The sequence below is a fragment of the Rhinoderma darwinii genome, chromosome 7 (assembly GCF_050947455.1).
Source record: "Rhinoderma darwinii isolate aRhiDar2 chromosome 7, aRhiDar2.hap1, whole genome shotgun sequence".
In the NCBI taxonomy this organism is placed as follows: Eukaryota; Metazoa; Chordata; class Amphibia; order Anura; family Rhinodermatidae; genus Rhinoderma; species Rhinoderma darwinii.
Genome location: NC_134693.1, coordinates 63,618,123 through 63,639,055, shown reverse-complemented (window position 1 = coordinate 63,639,055; position 20,933 = coordinate 63,618,123). Strand labels below are relative to the sequence as shown.

The window sequence follows — 20,933 nt, the reverse complement described above, 5'->3', positions numbered from 1 at the left end:
AGAGGAATGCCCGGCCAGAGAATTTTATACTGTGTGGGGGCAGCTATTCGGCATTATACTGTGTGGGGACAGCTATGGGAGTATTATACTTTATGGAGGGCAGCTATCGGGGAATTATAGGGTTCTATGGGGGAGTATACTGTGGGGAGGCACCATGATACTGTGTGGGCTGAACTGGGCGGGATTAGAGGTGTGGCTTAAAAGGAAAAAATGGCATCACTCGTCCTTCCTTGCAATACTTGAAAGTTGGGTGCTATGTGTATGGAAAACCTCTGTAACAAAAGCTTTTGCTGCCATTATAGTAATAAGTAATGAAACAATGATGTAACTACACTATGAGCTAACAACATCGTGTAGTAGCTGTAGCGCTATGTTGTTGCTTTAGTGATGTCACTATTACTGCAATCCATAAAATGGCGGCAAATATTGAGACGTCAGAGAGTCTGGCTATCCCCACTCATCACTGCGGTTCCTCGTCAGCACATACTGTGGGAAATGTCTGCACGTGACTCACGCACCAGATAATAGAGGCGAGCGTCACTATCAGGAAACGACGGCGCGTACTTGAGATGTGGAGCTTGGTGACGTCAAACGACGTGTTGACTAGACGTGAATGCTGATGAGTTGGTTGCCGGAAACGGGGACTGAATTGCGGCACAGGTGCTGGTGCTTATCCCGAGGTCAGTGGCGTTTTTGATTGGCGGTTCCTGTGATTTGTCCTGTCTGCGGTCGCTGGGTCATAGCCGCTGAACACAATGCACTTTGTATTGCTGTATCGGAAATACGAGCTGTGCCACCGTCGTCCGCTTACGTGTATGTTCTGTATCTGCATACACGTCCTCCTCATGCATATGATGCCTCTTTCCCCCTCCTCTCCTCCTATAGTAAGCAACAGACCCCCTCCCCAGTATTCCTGTCCAGTCATTTGAATATTTTGTCTTTTTTTTTTTAAAGATTTGCTGTGCATTATAGTACCTGCCTCGTACCGTCCAAATGAGGACATGGTGTCCCTATGTTTTATCTCTGTATTTCTTGTTGCTTCTATAGCGCATACATATTCTGTAGCACTGTACAGGGATTGTTATTAAAGGGATTTTCCAGTGAGCAGCAAATGATCAATATATGATCGTGGGGGTCCGACTCTCGCACCCCTGCCTATCAGCGGCGCTGCTACCCCCTTTATTTCTATTACTGCTTCACTTGAACTGGAGAAGGCTGTAATCCTGTGAACCGCCGCCACAAGTTTCGGTAATTCACGGTATAGAGCCGGTAAGGAATGATGGCAAAGAAGCGCTTGCATAAACGTTGCACCTCCTTCAAATCTGCTGATTGGCAGTGGTGCCAGGGGTCGCACACCCACCGACCATATATTGTATAGGCTATTTCTTCACATTGGAAAATCCCTTTGATCTGGCTGGCAATCTCATTTCTCTATCTTGGAATTACACCCTACGGCCAATGCCCGTTCACCTATCTGTGTGTTTTTGGAGGTTTGGGTGGAAATCGTAGTACTCGGATGAATCGCAGGTAGAACATACAAATTCCCTACAGATGTTGAACATGGGACCCGCTTGCTTATCCAGATTCGGACCATTATAAGGAAAAGTAGCCTGGAGATCAGGTGTTTAAATCTGTCCGGGTGCTTGGCAGCCAAATCTGAAGAATCCCTTTAAGTTAATTTAGCTCCTATAAATCTAATACATGGTTTTTATTCTATGTACAGATCAATAACCGCACGACCTGCAAAGATGCCAAGTCCAAGAGTCACCAGAGCAGCCAATACTGCTAATCCTAATGCCAATGGAAGATTCGAGTTTATGTCCCTACTGACTACTAAGACGAGTGTATCTGAGCAAACGTCGGTGCGACTTCGGACATCGGACAGTCCAGTTCACCGCAAGGACTCCAACTCTTCTTCATCTCAGCAGCAGCTTCCAGAAGAAGACTGCATGAAATTAAATCCATCTTTTCTTGGGATTGCGCTAAGGTCATTATTGGCTGTAGACTTATGGTTATCCAAAACGATGGGAGTTTGTGCAAGGGATGGGTCTTCGTGGGGCAGCGCCCGTCCTATGATGAAGTTGGTGGAGATTACTGGGCATGGCATACCTTGGATTGCTGGTACAATGTATTGCTTGTACAGAAGTGACAGCTCAGCTGGCCGGGAGGTCATACTTAACCTGCTCTTTGGTAAGTAAAGTTTGTATCCTGTTAAAAGTAAGACTCGTTCTGTCAGGTTTACATTAGTTTTGACGGGTAGAATAGCAGAGGCCACTTCGTGATTTTACACCGTGAAATAAAAAAAACACCTTTATACGTCAACCGGATACATTAGTGTCAGTGTACACTAACTGGCCAAAAGTAAGTGAAGACCAGACTATTACACCTTTATGATTTTCTTGGCATTCCCATTTCTAAACCATGGGGGTTTTATATGGAGTGGTCCAATTTATGCATTTCTAACCGCCTCCACTCTTCTGCGAAGGCTTTTTGGAGTGTCTGGAAACTTGTTCCCATTCAGCCAGGAGAGCATTTGTGAGGTCAGACCATTCTAATAGACGAGAAGGCCTGGCTCGCAATCTGTGTTCCAATTCAACCCAAACATTTGGCTGTGGTTGAGGTCTGGGCTCTGTGCCTTTATGGACCTTGCTATGTGCACAGGGGCACAGTCACGCTGAAACAGAAAAGGACCTTCTCCAAACTGTTCCCACAAACTTGGAATCCTACAATTGTCTAAAATGTATTTGCATGCTGTAGCATTAACATTACTGTTCACTGGAAATAAGTTACCTAGCCCGAACCCTAAAAAACAGGCCCTGACCATTATCCCTCCTCCACTAAATTTAACAGTAGGCACTATGTATTCCAGTAGGTGCCATTTGCCAGGCATCCACCAAACCTGGCAAATTGCACCGAGGGGGGGTGAAAATCGGCGTGCAGGGAGAGGAAAATCTGCCTCAAACTTCCAAATGGAACTTTGAGGCAGAAATTCCGCCTGCAAAAACTCTGTGTGAACATAGCCTAAACTTGGTTGGTTTAAAAAAAAAAATAAACAAAAAAGAAAAACCGCAGAAAGGTTCTCCAGTAGAAACCACAAGGTTCTTGGAGACATCTTGAAATGTTGTTTATTGTGAACACTACTTTAACCCCTTGCGTACCTTCTCCGTAATAGTACGTCGCTGGCCGCTTATTGCAGCGTACCTTCGCCGTACTATTGCGGAGAAGGAATAAACTGTAAGGCCCCATGCACACGACCGTGCCCGCAATCACGGCCCGCGATTGCGGGCACGGCCGGCCGCTGACTGACAGCCGCATTTTCGGGCCGTGCTCCCATACAAAGTATGGGAGCACGGCCCGCAAAATGCGAAAGAACGGACATGTTCCATAATTCCCGGAACATTTCCACGGCACGGACACCTTTCCGTAGTGCTACGGAAAGGTGTCAGTGTTCAATGAAAGTGAATGGCTCCGTTATTGCGGTCCGCAAAAACTGAGTTTTTTTACGGTCGTGTGCATGGGGCCTTAGGCCCCATGCACACGACCGTAAAAAACCTCCGTTTTTGCGGACCGCAATAACGGAGCCATTCACTTTCATTGAACACTGACACCTTAGCACTACGGAAGGGTGTCCGTGCCGTGGAAATGTTCCGGGAATTATGGAACATGTCCGTTCTTTTGCGGGCCATGCTCCCATACTTTGTATGGGAGCACAGCCCGAAAATGCGGCTGTCAGTCGGCGGCCATCCGTGCCCGCAATTGCCGTGATTGCGGGCACGGTCGCGTGCATGGGGCCTCACTATGTGAAATCACATAGTGATATAACAGCGGCAGCAGCTGTCATTGACAGCTAACCGTCTCTGCTACCGGCCTGGGGACCAATTAGCAGTCCCCAATGCCGGCGATTGCTGTGATTGGTCAGTCTCTGAAGACTAACCAATCACAGCCGTCTGTGACGTCGTCTGCAGGAGAAAGCTCCTGTCACTTTCTCTGATCTCCTCATTTCTGTGAGATACGTGAGGAGATCAGAGAAAGCGGTGTAAAAAAAAAACCCCACCATTTTTATTAACCCCTTCCCGAAAATGGCCGTATAGTAACGCCCTGAGGATGAAGCGGGCACAGGAGCTGTGCTCGCTCCATCTTCATCGGATGTCGGCTGTAATATACAGCCGACATCCCACTGCAACTACAGCGATCGCTGTCTTCTCCGATCGCTGTAGTTTAACCCCTTAAATGCCGCTGTCAATAGACAGTGGCATTTAAGTGATTGATACAGAGGGAGGGGGCTCCCTCTGCACCCCATTGCCCTCCCCACGCGAAAAATCGCGGGGTTCTGATGGTTGCAATGGCAACCAGGAAGCCTAGCAACGGCTTCCTGGTTGCCAGGTACGGGAGCCTATTAGGCAGGACGTAATAGGCTCAACTGTCAGTTGTAAAGTGACAGTTACACTGCACTACACAAGTACATACACAAGTAGTGCAGTGTATTGTACAGGGGATCAGAAGATCAGATCTTCCAGTCCAAAAGTATGTGTAAAATAAAAAGCAAAAAAAAAAGTTTTAGATAAATAAATAAAAGTTTTACGTATTAAAAACAATAATCGCCTTGTTTCCTTGATCAAGCCCTTTATAATTAGGAAAAAAAAGACAAAAACTAGACATAATAGGTATCGCCGCGTTCGTATTGGCCTGACCTAAAAAAATATCATATTATTTATCCCGCACGGTGAACACCGTAAAAAAAATACCATAAAAAACAATGGCAGAATTTCCTTTTTTGGTCACGTTGTTTCGATAAAAAGTGATCAAAAAGTCGCGCGTAGCCAAACATGGTACCAATAAAAACTACAGTGTGTCACGCAAAAAACAAGCCCTCACAAAGCTCCGTCGACAAAAAAATAAAGTTATGGCTCTCAGGATATGGTGACACTAAAACATTTTATTTAGAAAAAAGGTGTTTTTATTGTGTAAAACATATAAAAACAATATAAATTTGGTATTGCCATAATCCTATCAAACCGCAGAATAAAGTAAACATGTTGTTTATACTGCACAGAGAACGTCGTTAAAAAAAACAGTGAAAGAATTTCTGTTTTTTGGTCTCCTCACCTCAGAAAAAATGGAATAAAAACTGATCAAATCATCGCATGTACCCCAAAATGATACTAATAAAAACGACAGCTCGTCCCATGAAAATCAAGCACTCACACAGCTCGTCAACGGAAAAATAAAAAGTTCTGACTCTTGGAACGCAATAATGCAAAACGACGGCCCAGACTAATTTATATGTGCAGCAGTTCTTCATCTAAAACCCCACGTCATCATTTGCAGCCCCCACTGGTAGACCCTGTAAATGCAGCGGAAACTGACATTTTGGGGTCTGTGCTACATATGGGGCTAGTGAAGAAGTCAAAGATTAGGCAATACTGGAGTGCGGATATTTTGTACAATACCACAGACGCCCTTTAGAAGTGCGACTCCTGCACCCAATAATCCGGCCTGTGCATGAAGGATTGGTTCAAAGCGTACGTCTCTATCCATGGATAATTAATTTTATTATTTATTTACCCCATTGTTACATCATCCTATTATGTATGACCTGTTGCCCTCCGCCCAGCTTACATATACCCTGATGTACTCCACATAGCTTACATATACCCTGATGTACTCCGCACAGCTTACATATACCCTGATGTACTCCACATAGCTTACATATACCCTGATGTACTCCGCACAGATTACATATGCCCTGATGTACTCCACATAGCTTACATATACCCTGATGTACTCCGCCCAGCTTACATATGCCCTGATGTACTCCGCCCAGCTTACATATACCCTGATGTACTCCGCCCAGCTTACATATACCCTGATGTACTCCGCACAGCTTACATATACCCTGATGTACTCCACATAGCTTACATATACCCTGATGTACTCCGCACAGCTTACATATACCCTGATGTACTCCACATAGCTTACATATACCCTGATGTACTCCGCACAGATTACATATGCCCTGATGTACTCCACATAGCTTACATATACCCTGATGTACTCCGCACAGCTTACATATACCCTGTTGCACTCCGCACAGCTTAAATATACCCTAGTAATAATATAAAGGGAAGAGGGAAATGGGAGGAAACCTCCAGCTCACCAATCTAACACTCCTGTGTTCGTAATCGCCCGGGTCAGCCGCGACGGCACACGGCAGCAATTGTAAGGGCACAGCCTAGTGCCTGAAACGCGTAGGCTAATTTATTGCCGCATATCACCACCCTGTCTTTTCCTCCTGGTGTTCTATTTCAAGCTTGGATAGCTTGCATTTAATAAAGTGGAAACTTAGTTTTTCCTATTTTGTATATCACAATCTCTGGATCGTCTCTATTTTTTTCTTACATATACCCTGTTGCTCTCCGCCAAGCTTACATATACCCTGATGTACTCCGCGCATATTACATATACCCTGATGTACTCCGCCCAGCTTACATATACCCTGATGTACTCCGCCCAGCTTACATATACCCTGATTTACTCCGCCCAGCTTACATACACCCTGATGTACTCCGCCCAGCTTACATATACCCTGATGTACTCCGCCCAGCTTACATATACCCTGATGTACTCCGCCCAGCTTACATGTACCCTGATGTACTCCACATAGCTTACATATACCCTGATGTACTCCGCACAGTTTACATATACCCTGATGTACTCCGCCCAGCTTACATATACCCTGATGTAAAAATGATAGTTTTTTACCGCTCAGACGGTTGTAGATGTACAGTCTGAAATGTCCATCAAAGGTTTGACCTTCCCCCAGCTAGCATGCAGAAAAAACGATCCAAATTTCCACTGGTGTGTATATCTCGCTGGTACTTGTGGTTCCACACAGAAGTGAAACTGCAGAAATGCAACTGCTTGCTGTGTATATCCTCGTACTTGATGTTCTAAATCTCCAACAAGGGAGAAAAAGGAGATAGTGCACTACCTTTTGGAAACGGCAAATTCCACGACTTTATTCCATACTTACAAAAATGGATATAGATAAAAGCATAAGATAAGCTTTTATGCCCCAGAGGAAGCCAGAAGGGCGAAACCCAGGGTCGGGTTGCATTATTTGGCGTGTTGCAAGAGCTTATCTTATGCTTTTATCTATATCCATTTTTGTAAGTATGGAATAAAGTCGTGGGGTTTTTCCATACTCAGGAGAAATTGTGTAACACATTTTGGGGCGTCTTTTCTCCTGTATTCCTTGTGGAAATGAAAAAATTCTGAGCTAAATCTACAGGTTATTGGAAAAAAAAATTTTTTTTTAATTTTCACGGACCAATTCTAATAATCTATAAAACACCTGAGGGCTCAAAATGCTCACTACACCTCTAATTTAATTCTTTCAGGGGTATAGTCTCCAAATTGGGATCACACCTGGGGAATTTCTACTGTACTGGTACTTCAGGGACTCTGCAAATGCGACATGGCCCCCAGAAACCAATTCAGCAAAATCTGAGCTGCAAAATCCAAATGGTGCTCCGTCCCTTCTGAGCCCTGCCGTGGGTCCAAACAGCAGTTTATTACCACATAATGGGGTATTTCCGTAATCAGGAGAAATTGCTTTACAAATGTTGAGGTGCTTTTTCTCCTTTATTCCTTATAAAAATTAGAAAATTCTGTTTTTTTTCCAAAAAAAAGTCTTTTCCTCTTCACAGACTAATTCCAATAAATTCAGCAAAAAACCTGTGGGGTCAAAATGCTAACTATACCACTAGAAAAATTCCTTGAGGGGTATAGTTTCCAAAATGGGGTCACTTTTGGGGGTATTCCACTGTTTAGGTCCCTCCAAGGCGTTGCAAACGTGACACGGCACCGAAAACCATTCCAGTAAAATCAGAGCTCCAAAATCCAATTGGGGGGTCCTTCCCTTCTGAGCCCTGCTGTGGGTCCAAACAGCAGTTTATTACCACATATGGGGTATTTCCGTAATCGGGAGAAATTGCTTTACAAATGTTGGGGTGCTTTCTCTCCTTTATTTCTTGCAAAAATTAGACATTTTTACGTTTTTCCAGAAAAAAAGTAGATTTTCATTTTCACAGACTAACTCCAGAAAATATAGCAAAATACCTGTGGGGTCAAAATGCTAACTATACCCCTAGATAAATTCCCTGAGGGGTGTAGTTGAAAAAATGGGGGTCACTTTTGGGGGTTTCCACTGTTTTGGCACCACAAGACCTCTTCAAACCTGACATGGTGCCTAAAATATATTCTGAAAAAAGGAGGCCCCAAAATCCAAGAGGTGCTCCTTTGCTTCTGAGGCCTGTGTTTCAGTCCATTAGCGCACATGTGGGATATTTCCTAAAACTGCAGAACCTGGGCAATAAATATTGAGTTGTGTTTCTCAGGTAAAACCTTCTGTGGTATAGATTTTTTTTTATTACATATGAATTTTAGCAAAAAAAATTAAATTTTAAAATTTCAGCTCTACTTTCCTTCAATTCCTGTAAAACGCCAAAAGGGTTGAAACACTTTCTGAAGGCTATTTTGGATACTTTGAGGGGTGCAGTTTTCAAAATGGGGTGTTTTATGGGGCTTTCTAATATATAGGGCACTCAAAACCACTTCAGAACTGAACTCGTCCCTGAAAAAAGCTTTTTGAAATTTTCTTAAAAATATGAGAAATTGCTGCTAAAGTTCTAAGCCTTGTGAGGTCATAGAAAAATAAAAGGATGTTCAAAAAACGATGCAAACATTAAAGTAGAGGGAGATGTTAATTGGTAACTATTTTGTGTGGTATTACCATCTGTTTTACAAGCAGATACATTTAAAATTGGAAAAATCATAATTTCTTCATATTTTCTCTAAATTTTGGTGTTTTTCACAAATAAGCAATGAATTTATCGACCACATTTTTGCACTAACCTAAAGTACAATATGTCACGAGACAACAATCTCAGAATCGCTTGGATAGGTAAAAGCATTCCAGAGTTATTACCACATAAAGTGACACATGTCAGATTTGAAAAAATGGGTCTGGTCCTCAAGGCCAAAATGAGCTGGGTACTCAAGGGGTTAAAGATAAGGCTATTAAAGCATATTGATGTTTTACGTGAGGTCTATTCATACGTTGCGGTAAAAAAAAAATATATGCTGTAAACTATAGTAAAAAATGTTTTTTTTTTTTTTTATTTGTTTACAATGCGTTTCTAACCGCACCTTAGTTGCAATGTGTTTAACCCCTTAACGCACCATAACGTAACTGTACGTCATGGTGAGCAGTAAGTTCGTGCACCTTGACGTACAGTTACGGCAGTGCTTTGACAGTTAACCGCCGCGCGGCGCTACACCGCAGCGGCGGTTAACTGTGCAGGGTGTCAGCCCTGCTCTCCCCGTTGCCGATCAGCGGCCTGTCGCCGCTGATATCGGCAGTTAACCCCTTAATTGCGGCGCTCGATTTTGAACGCCACAATTAAGGTCTTTAGCGCCGATCGGCAGCCCCCATGTGAAATCACGGGGGCTGGCGATGGTACCCATGGCAACCGGACGCCAGACAATGGCTTCTGGGTTGCCATGTACAGAAGCCTATGAGGACCACCCCGAGGGTGGTCGTCGTAGGCTTCCTGTCAGTGTGACTGTCACGTCACAATGACAGTTGAAATGCATTACACTACGTGTGTAGTGTAATGTATTCCAGCAGCGATCAGAGCTGCAAGTCTAAGTGTCCCCTAGTGGGACAAGTGAAAAAAGTAAAAAAAAGAATAAAAATGTTTTAAAAAAAGTGTAAAAATAAAAGTTATAAGTGATATAAACAAGAACTGGTTTTTTTCCTATAATAAGTCTTTCATTATAGGAAAAAAAATGAACACGTAAAAAAAAAGTACACATATTTGGTATCACCGCGTTCGTAACGACCCCAACTATAATATTATTTTTCCTGCACAGTGAACCACGCAAAAAAAACAAGCGAAAAACAATGTCAGAATCACTATTTTTTGGTCACCACCCCTCACAAAATATGTAATAAAAAGTCGCATGTACGCCAAAATAGTACGCATACAAACTACAACCCGTCCCGCAAAAAACAAGCCATTACACAGCTTTTTTGACTGAAAAATAAAAAAGTTATGGCTCTCAGAATACGGTGACACAGAAAATACATTATTTTCTAAATAAGTTATTTTATTGCTCAAACGCTGCAAAACATAAAAAAACGTATATACAAATGGTATCGCCGTAATCGTACCGACCCGCAGAATAAAGTATAATAGTCATTTATAGCCCAGGGTAAACGCCGTCAAAAATAAATAAAAATCATTGTCAGAATTGATGGTTTTTGGTCACCTGGCTTGCCGAAAAATTGAATAAAATGTGATCAACAAAATCGCATGTACCCCAAAATGGTACCAATGAAAATTACAGATTGTCCCGCAACAAATAAGCCCTCACACAGCTCCGGTGGTGAAAAAATAAAAAAAGTTCCGGCTCCCAGATTATGGCGATGCAAAATGTGCAGTGTCCAAAAGTGGATAAGATCGGGCGCCATTTATCAGTGCGACACTGGCCACATATCTGTGGATTATTATTTATTTACCCCATTATTATACCCTCTTATTATGCCCCTGATGTACTCTGCCCAGCCTACATGTGCCCCAACATTATAAACTGAAATACCAGCAAAACGCCAGAGCTACTACCAAGCAAAATATGCGCTCCAAAAGCCAAATGGCGTCCCTCCCTTCTGAGCCCTACAGCGTGCCCAAACAGCCGTTTATGTCCACCGATATGGCATCGTACCAAAAAATGGTACCAATAAAAACGACAGCTCGTCCCGCAAAAAATAAGCCCCCACACCGCTCTATTGACAGAAAAATAAAAAAGTAGTGGCTCTTGGAAAGCGGGGAGGAAAAACTAAAAAGCAAAACATGAATCAGTTCGTAAAGGGTTAATTACTTTCTAATGAAAAAACATTTATGACCACATGTGGGGTATTGCCGTACTCGGGAGAAATAGCTTTACAAACGTTGGGGTGCATTTTCTCGTTTATCCTTTGTGAAATTGAAAAAATTCAACATTTTAGTGGAAATAATGTTGATATTAATTTTCACGGCCTAATTCTAATAAATTCTGCAAAAGACGTGTGGGGCCTAAATGCTCACTATACCCCTAGATAGATTCCTTAAGTGGTGTAGTTTCCAAAATGGGGTTACTTTTGGGGGGCTTCCACTGTTTCGGTCTCTCAGGGGCTTTGCAAATTCGACATGACACCCAAAAACATTCCAGCTAAATTTGAGCTCCAAAAGCCAAATAGCGCTCCTTCCCTTCTAAGCCCCGGTGTGGGTCCAAACAGTAGTTTATTACCACATATGGGGTATTTACGTAATCAGGAGAAATTGTTTTACAAATGTTGGGGCGCTTTTTCTCCTTTATTCCTTGTAAAAATTAAAAATGGCTACCTTTTTTCAGAAAAAAAGTAGATTTTCATCTTCACATACTAATTCAAATAAATTTAGCAAAAAAACTGTGGGTTCAAAATGCTAACTATACCCAGAGATAAATTCCTTGAGGGGTATAGTTTCCAAAATGGGGTCACTTTTGGGGTGTTTCCACTGTTTTGGCAGCACAAGGCCTCCTCACACCTGACATGGTACCTAAAATATATTCTAATAAAATAGGCCCAAAATCCACTAGGTGCTCCTTTGCTTCTGAGGCCTGTGTTTCAGTCCATGACCGCGCTAGGGCCACATGTGGGGTATTTCTAAAAACTGCAGAATCTGGGCAATAAATATTGAGTTGCATTTCTTGGGTAAATCCTTCTGTGGTACAGAAAAAATTTATTACAAGTGAATTTCACCTCTACTTTGCTTTAATTCCTGTGAAACGCCTAAAGGGCTAAAATACTTTGTGAATGCTGTTTTGAATACTTTGATGGGTGCAGTTTTCAAAATGGGGTGATTTATGGTGACTTTCTAATATATAAGGCCCTCAAAGCCATTTCAGAACTGAACTGGTCCCTGAAAAAATAGCCTTTTGAAATTTTCTTGAAAATATGAGAAATTGCTGCTAAAGTTCTAAGCCTTGTAACGTCCTAGAAAAATAAAAGAATGTTCAAAAAATGACGCAAACATAAAGTAGACATATGGGAAATATAAACTAGTATGTATTTTGTGTGGTATTACTATCTGTTTTACAAGTAAATACATTAAAATTTAGAAAAATGCTAATTTTTGCTAATTTTCTCTAAATCTTGGCGTTTCTTACAAATAAATATTGAATTTAATGACAAAATTTTTTCAGTATCATAAAGTACAACATGTCATTAGAAAACAATCCCAGAATCGCTTGGATAGGTAAAAGCATTCTGGAGTTATTACCACATAAAGTGACACATGTCAGATTTGCAAAAATGGGGCTGGTCCTGAAGGCCAAAACAGGCTTAGACACTAAGGGGTTAATAGACCCTTTCGGTCTGCGCACACACACACACACACACACTCACACTCACACTCACACTCTCTTTTTTGGGTAATTGTACAAATAAATATTGATTTACCCGCGCCGTATGAATGTACCCTTATGCCTCGTTTCCCCTACATAGTCTGTGTGAGCACGGGAAGATTTACCATGGATATTGCATCTTTGTGAATTTTATATGTGTTAAGATATTTATAAGTAAAGTCGGCTTCACATGAGCGTGTGTGGTCCGTGATATACGGTTCGTATGCCGGCCGCATTTCCTGTACTGAACTTCTCTCCACAACGCCCGCTTGGTCAAAAAGTAAAACACGCCCAGTTGTCTATTAAGAAACTCATTAGCATAAAGCTAATCTAGGACATAAACTCCGTCAAAAATGATCGTTTTTCTAAATAAAAAACACTGCTGTAATCTACATTACAGCGCCGATCCCATTATGTAGGAGACGGGGCACTTAAAGAGGCTCTGTCACCACGTTATAAGTAGCATACTACTTATTACCACAGATTCTGCATGGAAAAGCTGGTGGATTTAACCCATTCAGTTGAATCGTACAGATCCGTGGCAGAAATTCAAGTGTCGTTGTGCAAACCCCACACGTATAAACTGAGCCAAAGTTTTTCGGGCCGTAAACGTCCTGAAAAAACGGCGGACAATCAGAAGCAGAACGCCTCCAAACATCTGCCCATTGATTTCAATGGGAAAAACGGCGTTCTGTTATGATGGGCTGTTTTTTTTTCGTAGCAGTTTTTCAAAACCGCCGCAAAAAAGAAGCGCATGCCACTTCTTCACCGTTTTTTGGAGCCGTTTTTCATACACTCTAGAAAAACCGCTCCAAAAAGGGAAGTAAAAAAACGCTGTGAAAATAGCGAGTGGCTTAAACGTCTGAAAATCAGGAGCTGTTTTCCCTTGAAAACCGCTCCATATTTTCAGGCATTTTTTAGTAAGCGTGTGAACGTACCCTTAGATATGGAGCCTGCAGAGAAACTGCTAATGGAGAATAGAAGTGCTATAAGGCTGGGTTCACACTAGCATGTTACGTCCGTAATGGACGGAACGTATTTCGGCCGCAAGTCCCGGACCGAACACACTGCAGGGAGCCGGGCTCCTATCATCATAGTTATGTACAACGCTAGGAGTCCCTGCCTCTCCGTGGAACTACTGTCCCGTACTGAAAACACAATTACAGTACGGGTCAGTTGTCCTGCAGCGACTCAGGGACTCCTAGCGTCGTATATAACTATGATGCTAGGAGCCCGGCTCCCTGCAGTGTGTTCGGTTCCGGGATTTGCGGCCGAAATACGTTCCGTCCATTACGGATGTAATGTGCTCGTGTGAATCCAGCCTAACTGTCAGTGGTTATTCCTCCGGTACACACACGACTATTTATTCTGGAAGTTCATTGGAATCGACAGTGACGCTTTAATGTCTCAAACTATATTAATGGTTTTATGTTTCTCTCTACAGCGCTACTATTGGATATCGTACTTGTGGGAATTGTGAAAGGAATAGTGAAGCGTCGGAGACCTATACAGAACCGCATGGACATGTTTGCTACGTTTTCTGTGGACAAGTATTCCTTCCCGTCAGGTCATGCTACGCGAGCAGCAATGGTTTCTCGTTTTATGCTTAATCACCTGGTCCTCGCTGTGCCGGTTAGGATCCTTGTCATGCTTTGGGCTATTGTGGTTAGTTTGTCCAGAGTCATGCTGGGTAGACACAATGTGACTGATGTGTTATTTGGCTTTTTTATGGGGCACATGCAGTATGGTTTGGTTGAATACCTGTGGCTGTCACCAAATACTCTACCTGCCCTGTTCAAAATATGAAGTATTGACAAAAAGTGGCCATTTTGGAGGCATCATTTTAGCCTGGTTATCCTTTACAATGGATATGACTAGATTGCCCACCACATCTTGAAGCTTTTTATACATGGACCTCCAACTATATCTTCGAGGGGTCAGCTACATGCAGCACCAAGGCAAAAAATGACACTAGCTGATATAGGAACAAATTAGTAGACGGCACTGGCTGTAAAAATCATTGCACTTCAAATCCAACGTTCCGTCTTCTGCAATGTTGGTCCCAAGACTGTGAACATCAAACTATTTTTTATTTTATTTTTCTTCGAAGATCCAAGTGTTAAAAAAAAAAAAAAATCGAAAACCTGGGGCTTTGTTCTACCTTTTCTTCAGATATTCTGTCTGGGAACATTTTATATTCTGTGACAATAATTGTTTGAACATTTTATTTCTTTTTTTTGTACATTTTCAGTCTGAACATTGGTAGAAGAACGTTGCTTTATACATTTTCTGGTTTAGTAGAACTTTAGTGAGTTCTGAGGTATTTACGTGTAAAGTGTTCTATTTTATTTGCGCCTTTTTTGGTTCACTTTACAGGTCTCTGTTGTTGAACTTTTCCTTATTTAGTTGTTTTTTTCCGGGGGGGGGGAAATGGATTCTCTGAGGTTAGTTTACCGCTTTTATTTTGATAAAGACATCAGACTATAGTTTAGTTGAAAACCAATGGGGCCATTTTAAAATGACACTCCTTCTTTTACACCAGCATAACTCGAACATTGCCATGCTTTTGCCAATTAGCCAGTCAGCCTTAACAATATTGTGCATGATCTGTTATTCTTATAGGGGAACGGCGTGTAACGACTATTGGGGCTAGTTATTAATATGCACTCTTTTGTAAATTGCAAGTCAGGTCTGAGTTTAAGTTAAAGTGGCCATAGAGAAAAGCTGGACAAGCATACTGACCTGTCCAAACACTTTAATGTTAAGAACCTACATGCCCAGATGTTTTGCTGCAGTTAGGCCTTGTTCACATCTGCATTGGTTTCCCGTTCTGACGTTCCGTCGGAATGGGACATTGATCCGGTGCCCATGATTTCTGTTGGTCTCTGTTGTGCACCATACCCGTAGTTTTGCCGGAAGCAACAGCGTGACTATGACCATGGTGATGGAAACGGAAACCTCTGGGCTCCGTTTGTCTGTTCATGGTCCCTTTCTGACGGAAAGCTCCAACGGAAAGTCAGAACGGGACCCCAACTCGGATGTGAACGAGGCCTAAGAATTATTGGGAAAAATCAATACTATTTGTCTTAATTGAGAAATTCTTTGTTGCTAAATGCTACCTGCAACATGTGTGATTATTATTTTTTCCCAAGTTTAGAAACCAAATTTTGATGTCTAATAGAAAAGACAATAAAATGAAATTCAAGCAAAAAATTGTTATATATATATATATATATATATCTGTTTCATGTACGTGTATCATGAACGTCAAGGAAAGCGCATATATATATATATATATATACACATATACACATCGAACGGATGCCATAATAGATTGTGGATGATGGATGCCATACACTGGCATCCGTCATAGGCCTCTGTTAAACACATATGACGCTAAGCTCGAGCGACATCACTGTCCATATATGGACCGTTATCACTAGAGCTTTCCCGGTAATCTCACTCCTTTCCAGCAATAGAGGAACTACACGAACACAGGAGAGCACATATACTGACCTCTCTCTGATGCTCCCTGCTCAGCAGAGCTAACCATTCGAGCGACAACGATGGTCTGTTAGTGATGGTGGTGCCCGAATCAAAGAAACTTCCTTCCTTCCTTCCTTCCTTCCTTCCTTCCTTCCTTCCTTCCTTCCTTCCTTCCTTCCTTCCTTCTTCCCCCTACTAAGCTCAGTGTAGATGTTAGCAGGCGGTGCTCCGTGTGAGTTGGAACTGGAAGTGACGCGGGGCACTCTCACTGGAGGTGGTGGTACCTGCACAGGTTGCACGGTCTCTTAGCACAAAAAAAACGATTTACTTAGTACTTTGAAGCACCTTTGGCAGCGATAACCGCCTCAAGTCTTTGCGGGTGTGATGCCACAAGGTTTGCACACCTGGATGTTGGGATTTTCTGCCATTCTTCTCTTTAGATCCCCTCAAGCTCTGTCAGGTTGGATGGGCACCTTAGGTGGACAGACATTTTCTGCCCTCTCCAGAGATGTTTGATTGGGTTCGTCAGTACTCTGGCTGGGCCACCCAAGGACATTCACAGAGTTGTCCCTGAGCCATTCCTGTGATGTCTTTGCTGTGTGTGCTTAGGGTTATTGTCTTGTTGGAAGGTGAACCTTTGGTCCAGAGCACCACTGGATCAGGTTTTTATTAAGAACATCTCTGTACTTTTCCTTCATTGATCTTTCCCTCAACCCTGACCAGTCTCCCTGTCCCATCTGCTGAAAAACACCCCCACAGCATGATGCTGCCACCACCATGCTTAACTGTAGGGATGGTATTAGGCAGGTGATGAGCAGTGCCCGGTTTCCACCATACATGACTCTTAGAATTAAGGCCAAAAAGTTCAATCTTGGTTTAATCGGACAACGAGATAATAATAATAATCTTTATTTATATAGCGCCAACATATTACGCAGCACTTTACAATTTAGAGGGAACATGAAACAAACAATATCAGACATTACATAGTGACAAAGTTAATTTACAATTCAAACCTGGGGAGTGAGGACCCTGCTCGCAAGAGTTTACAATCTATGAGGACATAAGGGAGACACAAAGTGTAATAGTGTTTGTTCTGTACAATAGTCCAGCCATTTTTATACACATGCGGTGGTAACATAAAGCTGCATGAGCCGGTCACCAGCCAGTATCCGTGTATGACGGACATGAAGAGAAGGAGTGTGAGGGAATCTTATTCTGATGACTAATCTAAATGGAGGGCCATGGAAAGGAGTCAGATTAGGGAATGTTATAGGCCTGTCTAAATAGATGTGTTTTCAGGGCACGTTTAAAACTGTGGATATTGGGAATTAATCTGATTGTCTGGGGTAGCACATTCCAGAGGACGGGTGCAGCACGAGAGGAATCCTGGAGACGGTAGTGGGAGGTTCGGATTATGGAGGATTTTAATCTAAGGTCGTTGGCAGAACGTAGAGCCCGAGTAGGGTGGTAGACAGAGATGAGGGAGGAGATGTAAGGAGGTGCAGCACTGTGGAGAGCTTTGTGGGTGAGAATAATAAGTTTGAATTTTATTCGGAAGGGGATGGGCAACCAGTGCAGTGACTGGCACAGAATAGAGGCGTTGGTGTAGCGGTTGGTCATAAAGATGAGCCTGGCTGCTGCATTGAGGATAGATTGGAGAGGGGAGAGTTTAGTGAGGGGAAGACCGACTAGTAATGAGTTACAGTAGTCAAGACGAGAGTGAATCAGAGCAACAATGAGAGTTTTGGCAGTTTCCTCCGTAAGAAAAGAGCGGATTCTGGAGATGGTTTTTGAGGTGAAAATTACAGGAGCGTGAAAGTGATTGTATGTGAGGAGTAAAGGAAAGATCTGAGTCAAAAATAACCCCGAGACAGCGGGCGTGCTGCTTAGGAGTTATGATAGTGCCACACACAGAGATGGAGACATCAGGTTTAGGGAGGTTAGTAGATGGTGGGAACACAAGGAGCTCAGTTTTAGAAAGATTCAGTTTCAGATAGAGAGAGGACATGATGTTAGAGACAGCGGACAGACAATCACTGGTGTTCTGTATTAGAGCAGGGGTGATGTCACGGGAAGAGGTATATAATTGGGTGTCATCAGCGTAGAGATGGTACTGGAAGCCAAATCTGCTGATGGTTTGTCCAATAGGAGCTGTGTAGAGAGAAAAGAGGAGCGGACCTAGGACTGATCCCTGAGGAACCCCGATATCAAGGGGAAGAGGAGAAGAAGTGGAACCAGCAAATGACACACTGAATGAGCGGTCAGAGAGATAGGAGGAAAACCAAGAGAGGGCCGCGTCCTGGAGGCCAATAGAGTGGAGCATGTTAAGTAGGAGTTTGTGGTCTACAGTGTCAAAGGCTGCAGAGAGATCCAAAAGAATCAGGAGAGAGGATTTACCGTCCGATTTAGCCGCCAAGAGATCATTTGAGACTTTAGTAAGGGCAGTTTCTGTGGAGTGTAGAGTGCGGAAACCAGATTGTAAGGGGTTAAGAATGGAGTTAGCAGAGAGATAGCGGATAAGGCGAAAGTAGACCAAGCGTTCCAAGAGTTTGGAGATGAAGGGCAGATTAGAGACTGGTCGGTAGTTGGCAGCGCTGGATGGGTCAAGTGTTGGTTTTTTCAATAATGGGTTTATAATGGCATGTTTAAAAGCGGAGGGAAAGATACCAGAGGAAAGAGAGAGGTTAAATATTTTAGTCAGGTGACTAGTGACAGCTGGGGAGAGGGACTGGAGGAGGTGTGAGGGGACAGGATCACTAGGGCAGGTAGTAGGACGAGAAGAAGAGAGGAGCCTCGAGACTTCTTCTTCAGTTATTGGGTCAAATGCTGAGAGTGAAGAAGAGGGAGTGCGGGGGGGAAGGGGATCGATGTTACTAGGGGACTGGGAGTTAATATCATGCCGGATGTTGTCAATTTTAACTTTAAAATAATTGGCCAGGTCTTCAGCACTGAGATCTGTGATTGGTGTCTGCACTTTAGGACTAAGGAGGGAGTGAAAAGTATCAAAGAGGCGTTTTGGATTATTAGATAGTGTGGAGATGAGAGAAGTGAAGTAGACTTGTTTGGCGCGGTGAAGGGCAGAGTTGTAAGTTTTGAGCATAAATTTGTAATGGAGGAAATCTGCATCCAAATGCGATTTTCTCCACAGTCGTTCGGCACATCTCAAGCACCGCTGAAGAAAGCGGGATTGAGGCGTGTGCCAGGGTTGTCGTCGTCTTTGTCGGGTGGTTCGGAGTGTAGTGGGGGCTGCTTCATCCAATGCATTTTTGAGAGTGTTATTATAAAGTTTGGCGGCCAGATTGGGACAGGAGAGGGAAGAGATAGGGGACAATGAGGACTGTAGACTGTCTATGAGTTTCACAGTGTTAATGGCATGTAGATTTCTGTATGTCTGATACGTAGGGATGACCTGAGGAGGCAGAGAATATTTGATAGTAAAGCAGAGAAGATTGTGGTCAGAAAGCGGGAGAGGAGAGTTAATAAAGTCAGAGACTGAGCAGAGCCGGAAGAAGACCAGGTCAAGTGAATGCCCGTCTTCATGTGTAGGAGAGTTAGTAAGTTGTGACAGACCGAGGGACGAGGTTAAAGATAGAAACTGGGAGGCAGATGAGGAGATTGGGTTATCAATGGGGATGTTGAAGTCACCCATGATGAGAGTGGGTGTTTCAGAGGATAGAAACTGTGGAAGCCAGGCAGCAAAATGATCCAGGAATTGGCGGGGTGAGCCCGGTGGGCGGTAGACAACTGCCACTCGGAGGGGAAAAGGGTGAAAGAGTCTGAGGGTGTGGACTTCAAAAGAGGGAAATGTGAGTGAGGGGACCGGGGGAATGACCTGGAAAGTGCAGTGTGGGGAAAGAAGTATACCTACTCCTCCACCCTGCCTGTTCTCAGTTCTGGGGGCATGAGAGAACTGGAGACCACCATAAGATAGAGCAGCAGGGGAAACAGTGTCAGACAGGTGTAGCCATGTTTCTGTAAGAGCCAGAAGGTTGAGAGAGTTAGAAAGGAATAAGTCATGAATAAAGGTGAGTTTGTTGCACACGGACCGAGAGTTCCAGAGAGCACAGTTAAAAGAGACAGGAGAAGACTTACAAGGAATGGCAAGAAGATTTGCAGGGTTTCTATGTGTGGCAGGTAAGTGGTTGAGCTTGGCAGAAGAAAAGGGAGGCCCAGGGTTGGGAGAGATGTCCCCTGCAGCTAATAGCAGGAGAATCTTGTTTCTCCCAGTTGAGAGTCCTTTTAGGTGCTTTTTTGTAAACTCCATACGGGCTCTCATATGTCTTTTACTGAGGAGAGACTTCTTTCTGGCAACCGACATATAAAGGCCAGATTGGTTGAGTGCTGCAGTGATGGTTGACCTTCTGGAAGTTTCTCCCATCTGCACGCAGTATCTTTGGATCTCAGCCAGAGTGACCATTGGGTTCTTGTTCACCTCTTACCAAGGCCCTTCTCCCCCAATGGTGGCCAACTCGGAAGAGTCCTGGTTGTTCCAAACTGCTTCCATTTCGGAATTATGGAAGCCACTGTGCTCTTGGGAGCATTCAGTGCATCAGATTTTTATTTTGTATCCTTCTCTAGATCTGTGCCTCCACACGATACGGTCTCTGATCTAGAGATACGAGAGGCCCCCAGAGATAAATTTGAAGTGTCCTATCAAAGGGTCTGAATACTTATGCCCATGCAAAATCTGAGTTTCATTGTTAATAAATTTGCAAAAATGTCATTCTGTTTCAGTTTGTCATTATGGGGTATTGAGTGCAGAATGATGGGGGGGGGGGGGGGGGACGCGACTATTTTTTATTTTAGCACAAGGCCTCAACATAACAAAGTGAAAGGGTGTGAAGACTTTCTGAATGCACTGTTGGCAAGGATGCCGCTTACACACTGCTCCTGTGTAGTATAGTCCGTGTACTGGGGGGAGACTCCCATCTCAGGTAGCATAGGCATCTACGGCA

General features: G+C 43.3%; 1 protein-coding gene across 1 annotated transcript; it reads left to right on the top strand.

Moving 5' to 3' along the window:
• The first annotated feature begins 596 nt into the window (after positions 1 to 596).
• On the top strand, positions 597 to 20,732 carry PLPP6 (phospholipid phosphatase 6). The gene is made up of 3 exons (XM_075833466.1): positions 597 to 680; positions 1,724 to 2,190; positions 13,934 to 20,732. The coding sequence occupies exons 2-3, from the start codon at positions 1,749 to 1,751 to the stop codon at positions 14,293 to 14,295; spliced, it is 804 nt and encodes a 267-aa protein (XP_075689581.1). The 5' UTR covers positions 597 to 680; positions 1,724 to 1,748; the 3' UTR covers positions 14,296 to 20,732.
• The last annotated feature ends 201 nt before the right edge of the window (positions 20,733 to 20,933 follow it).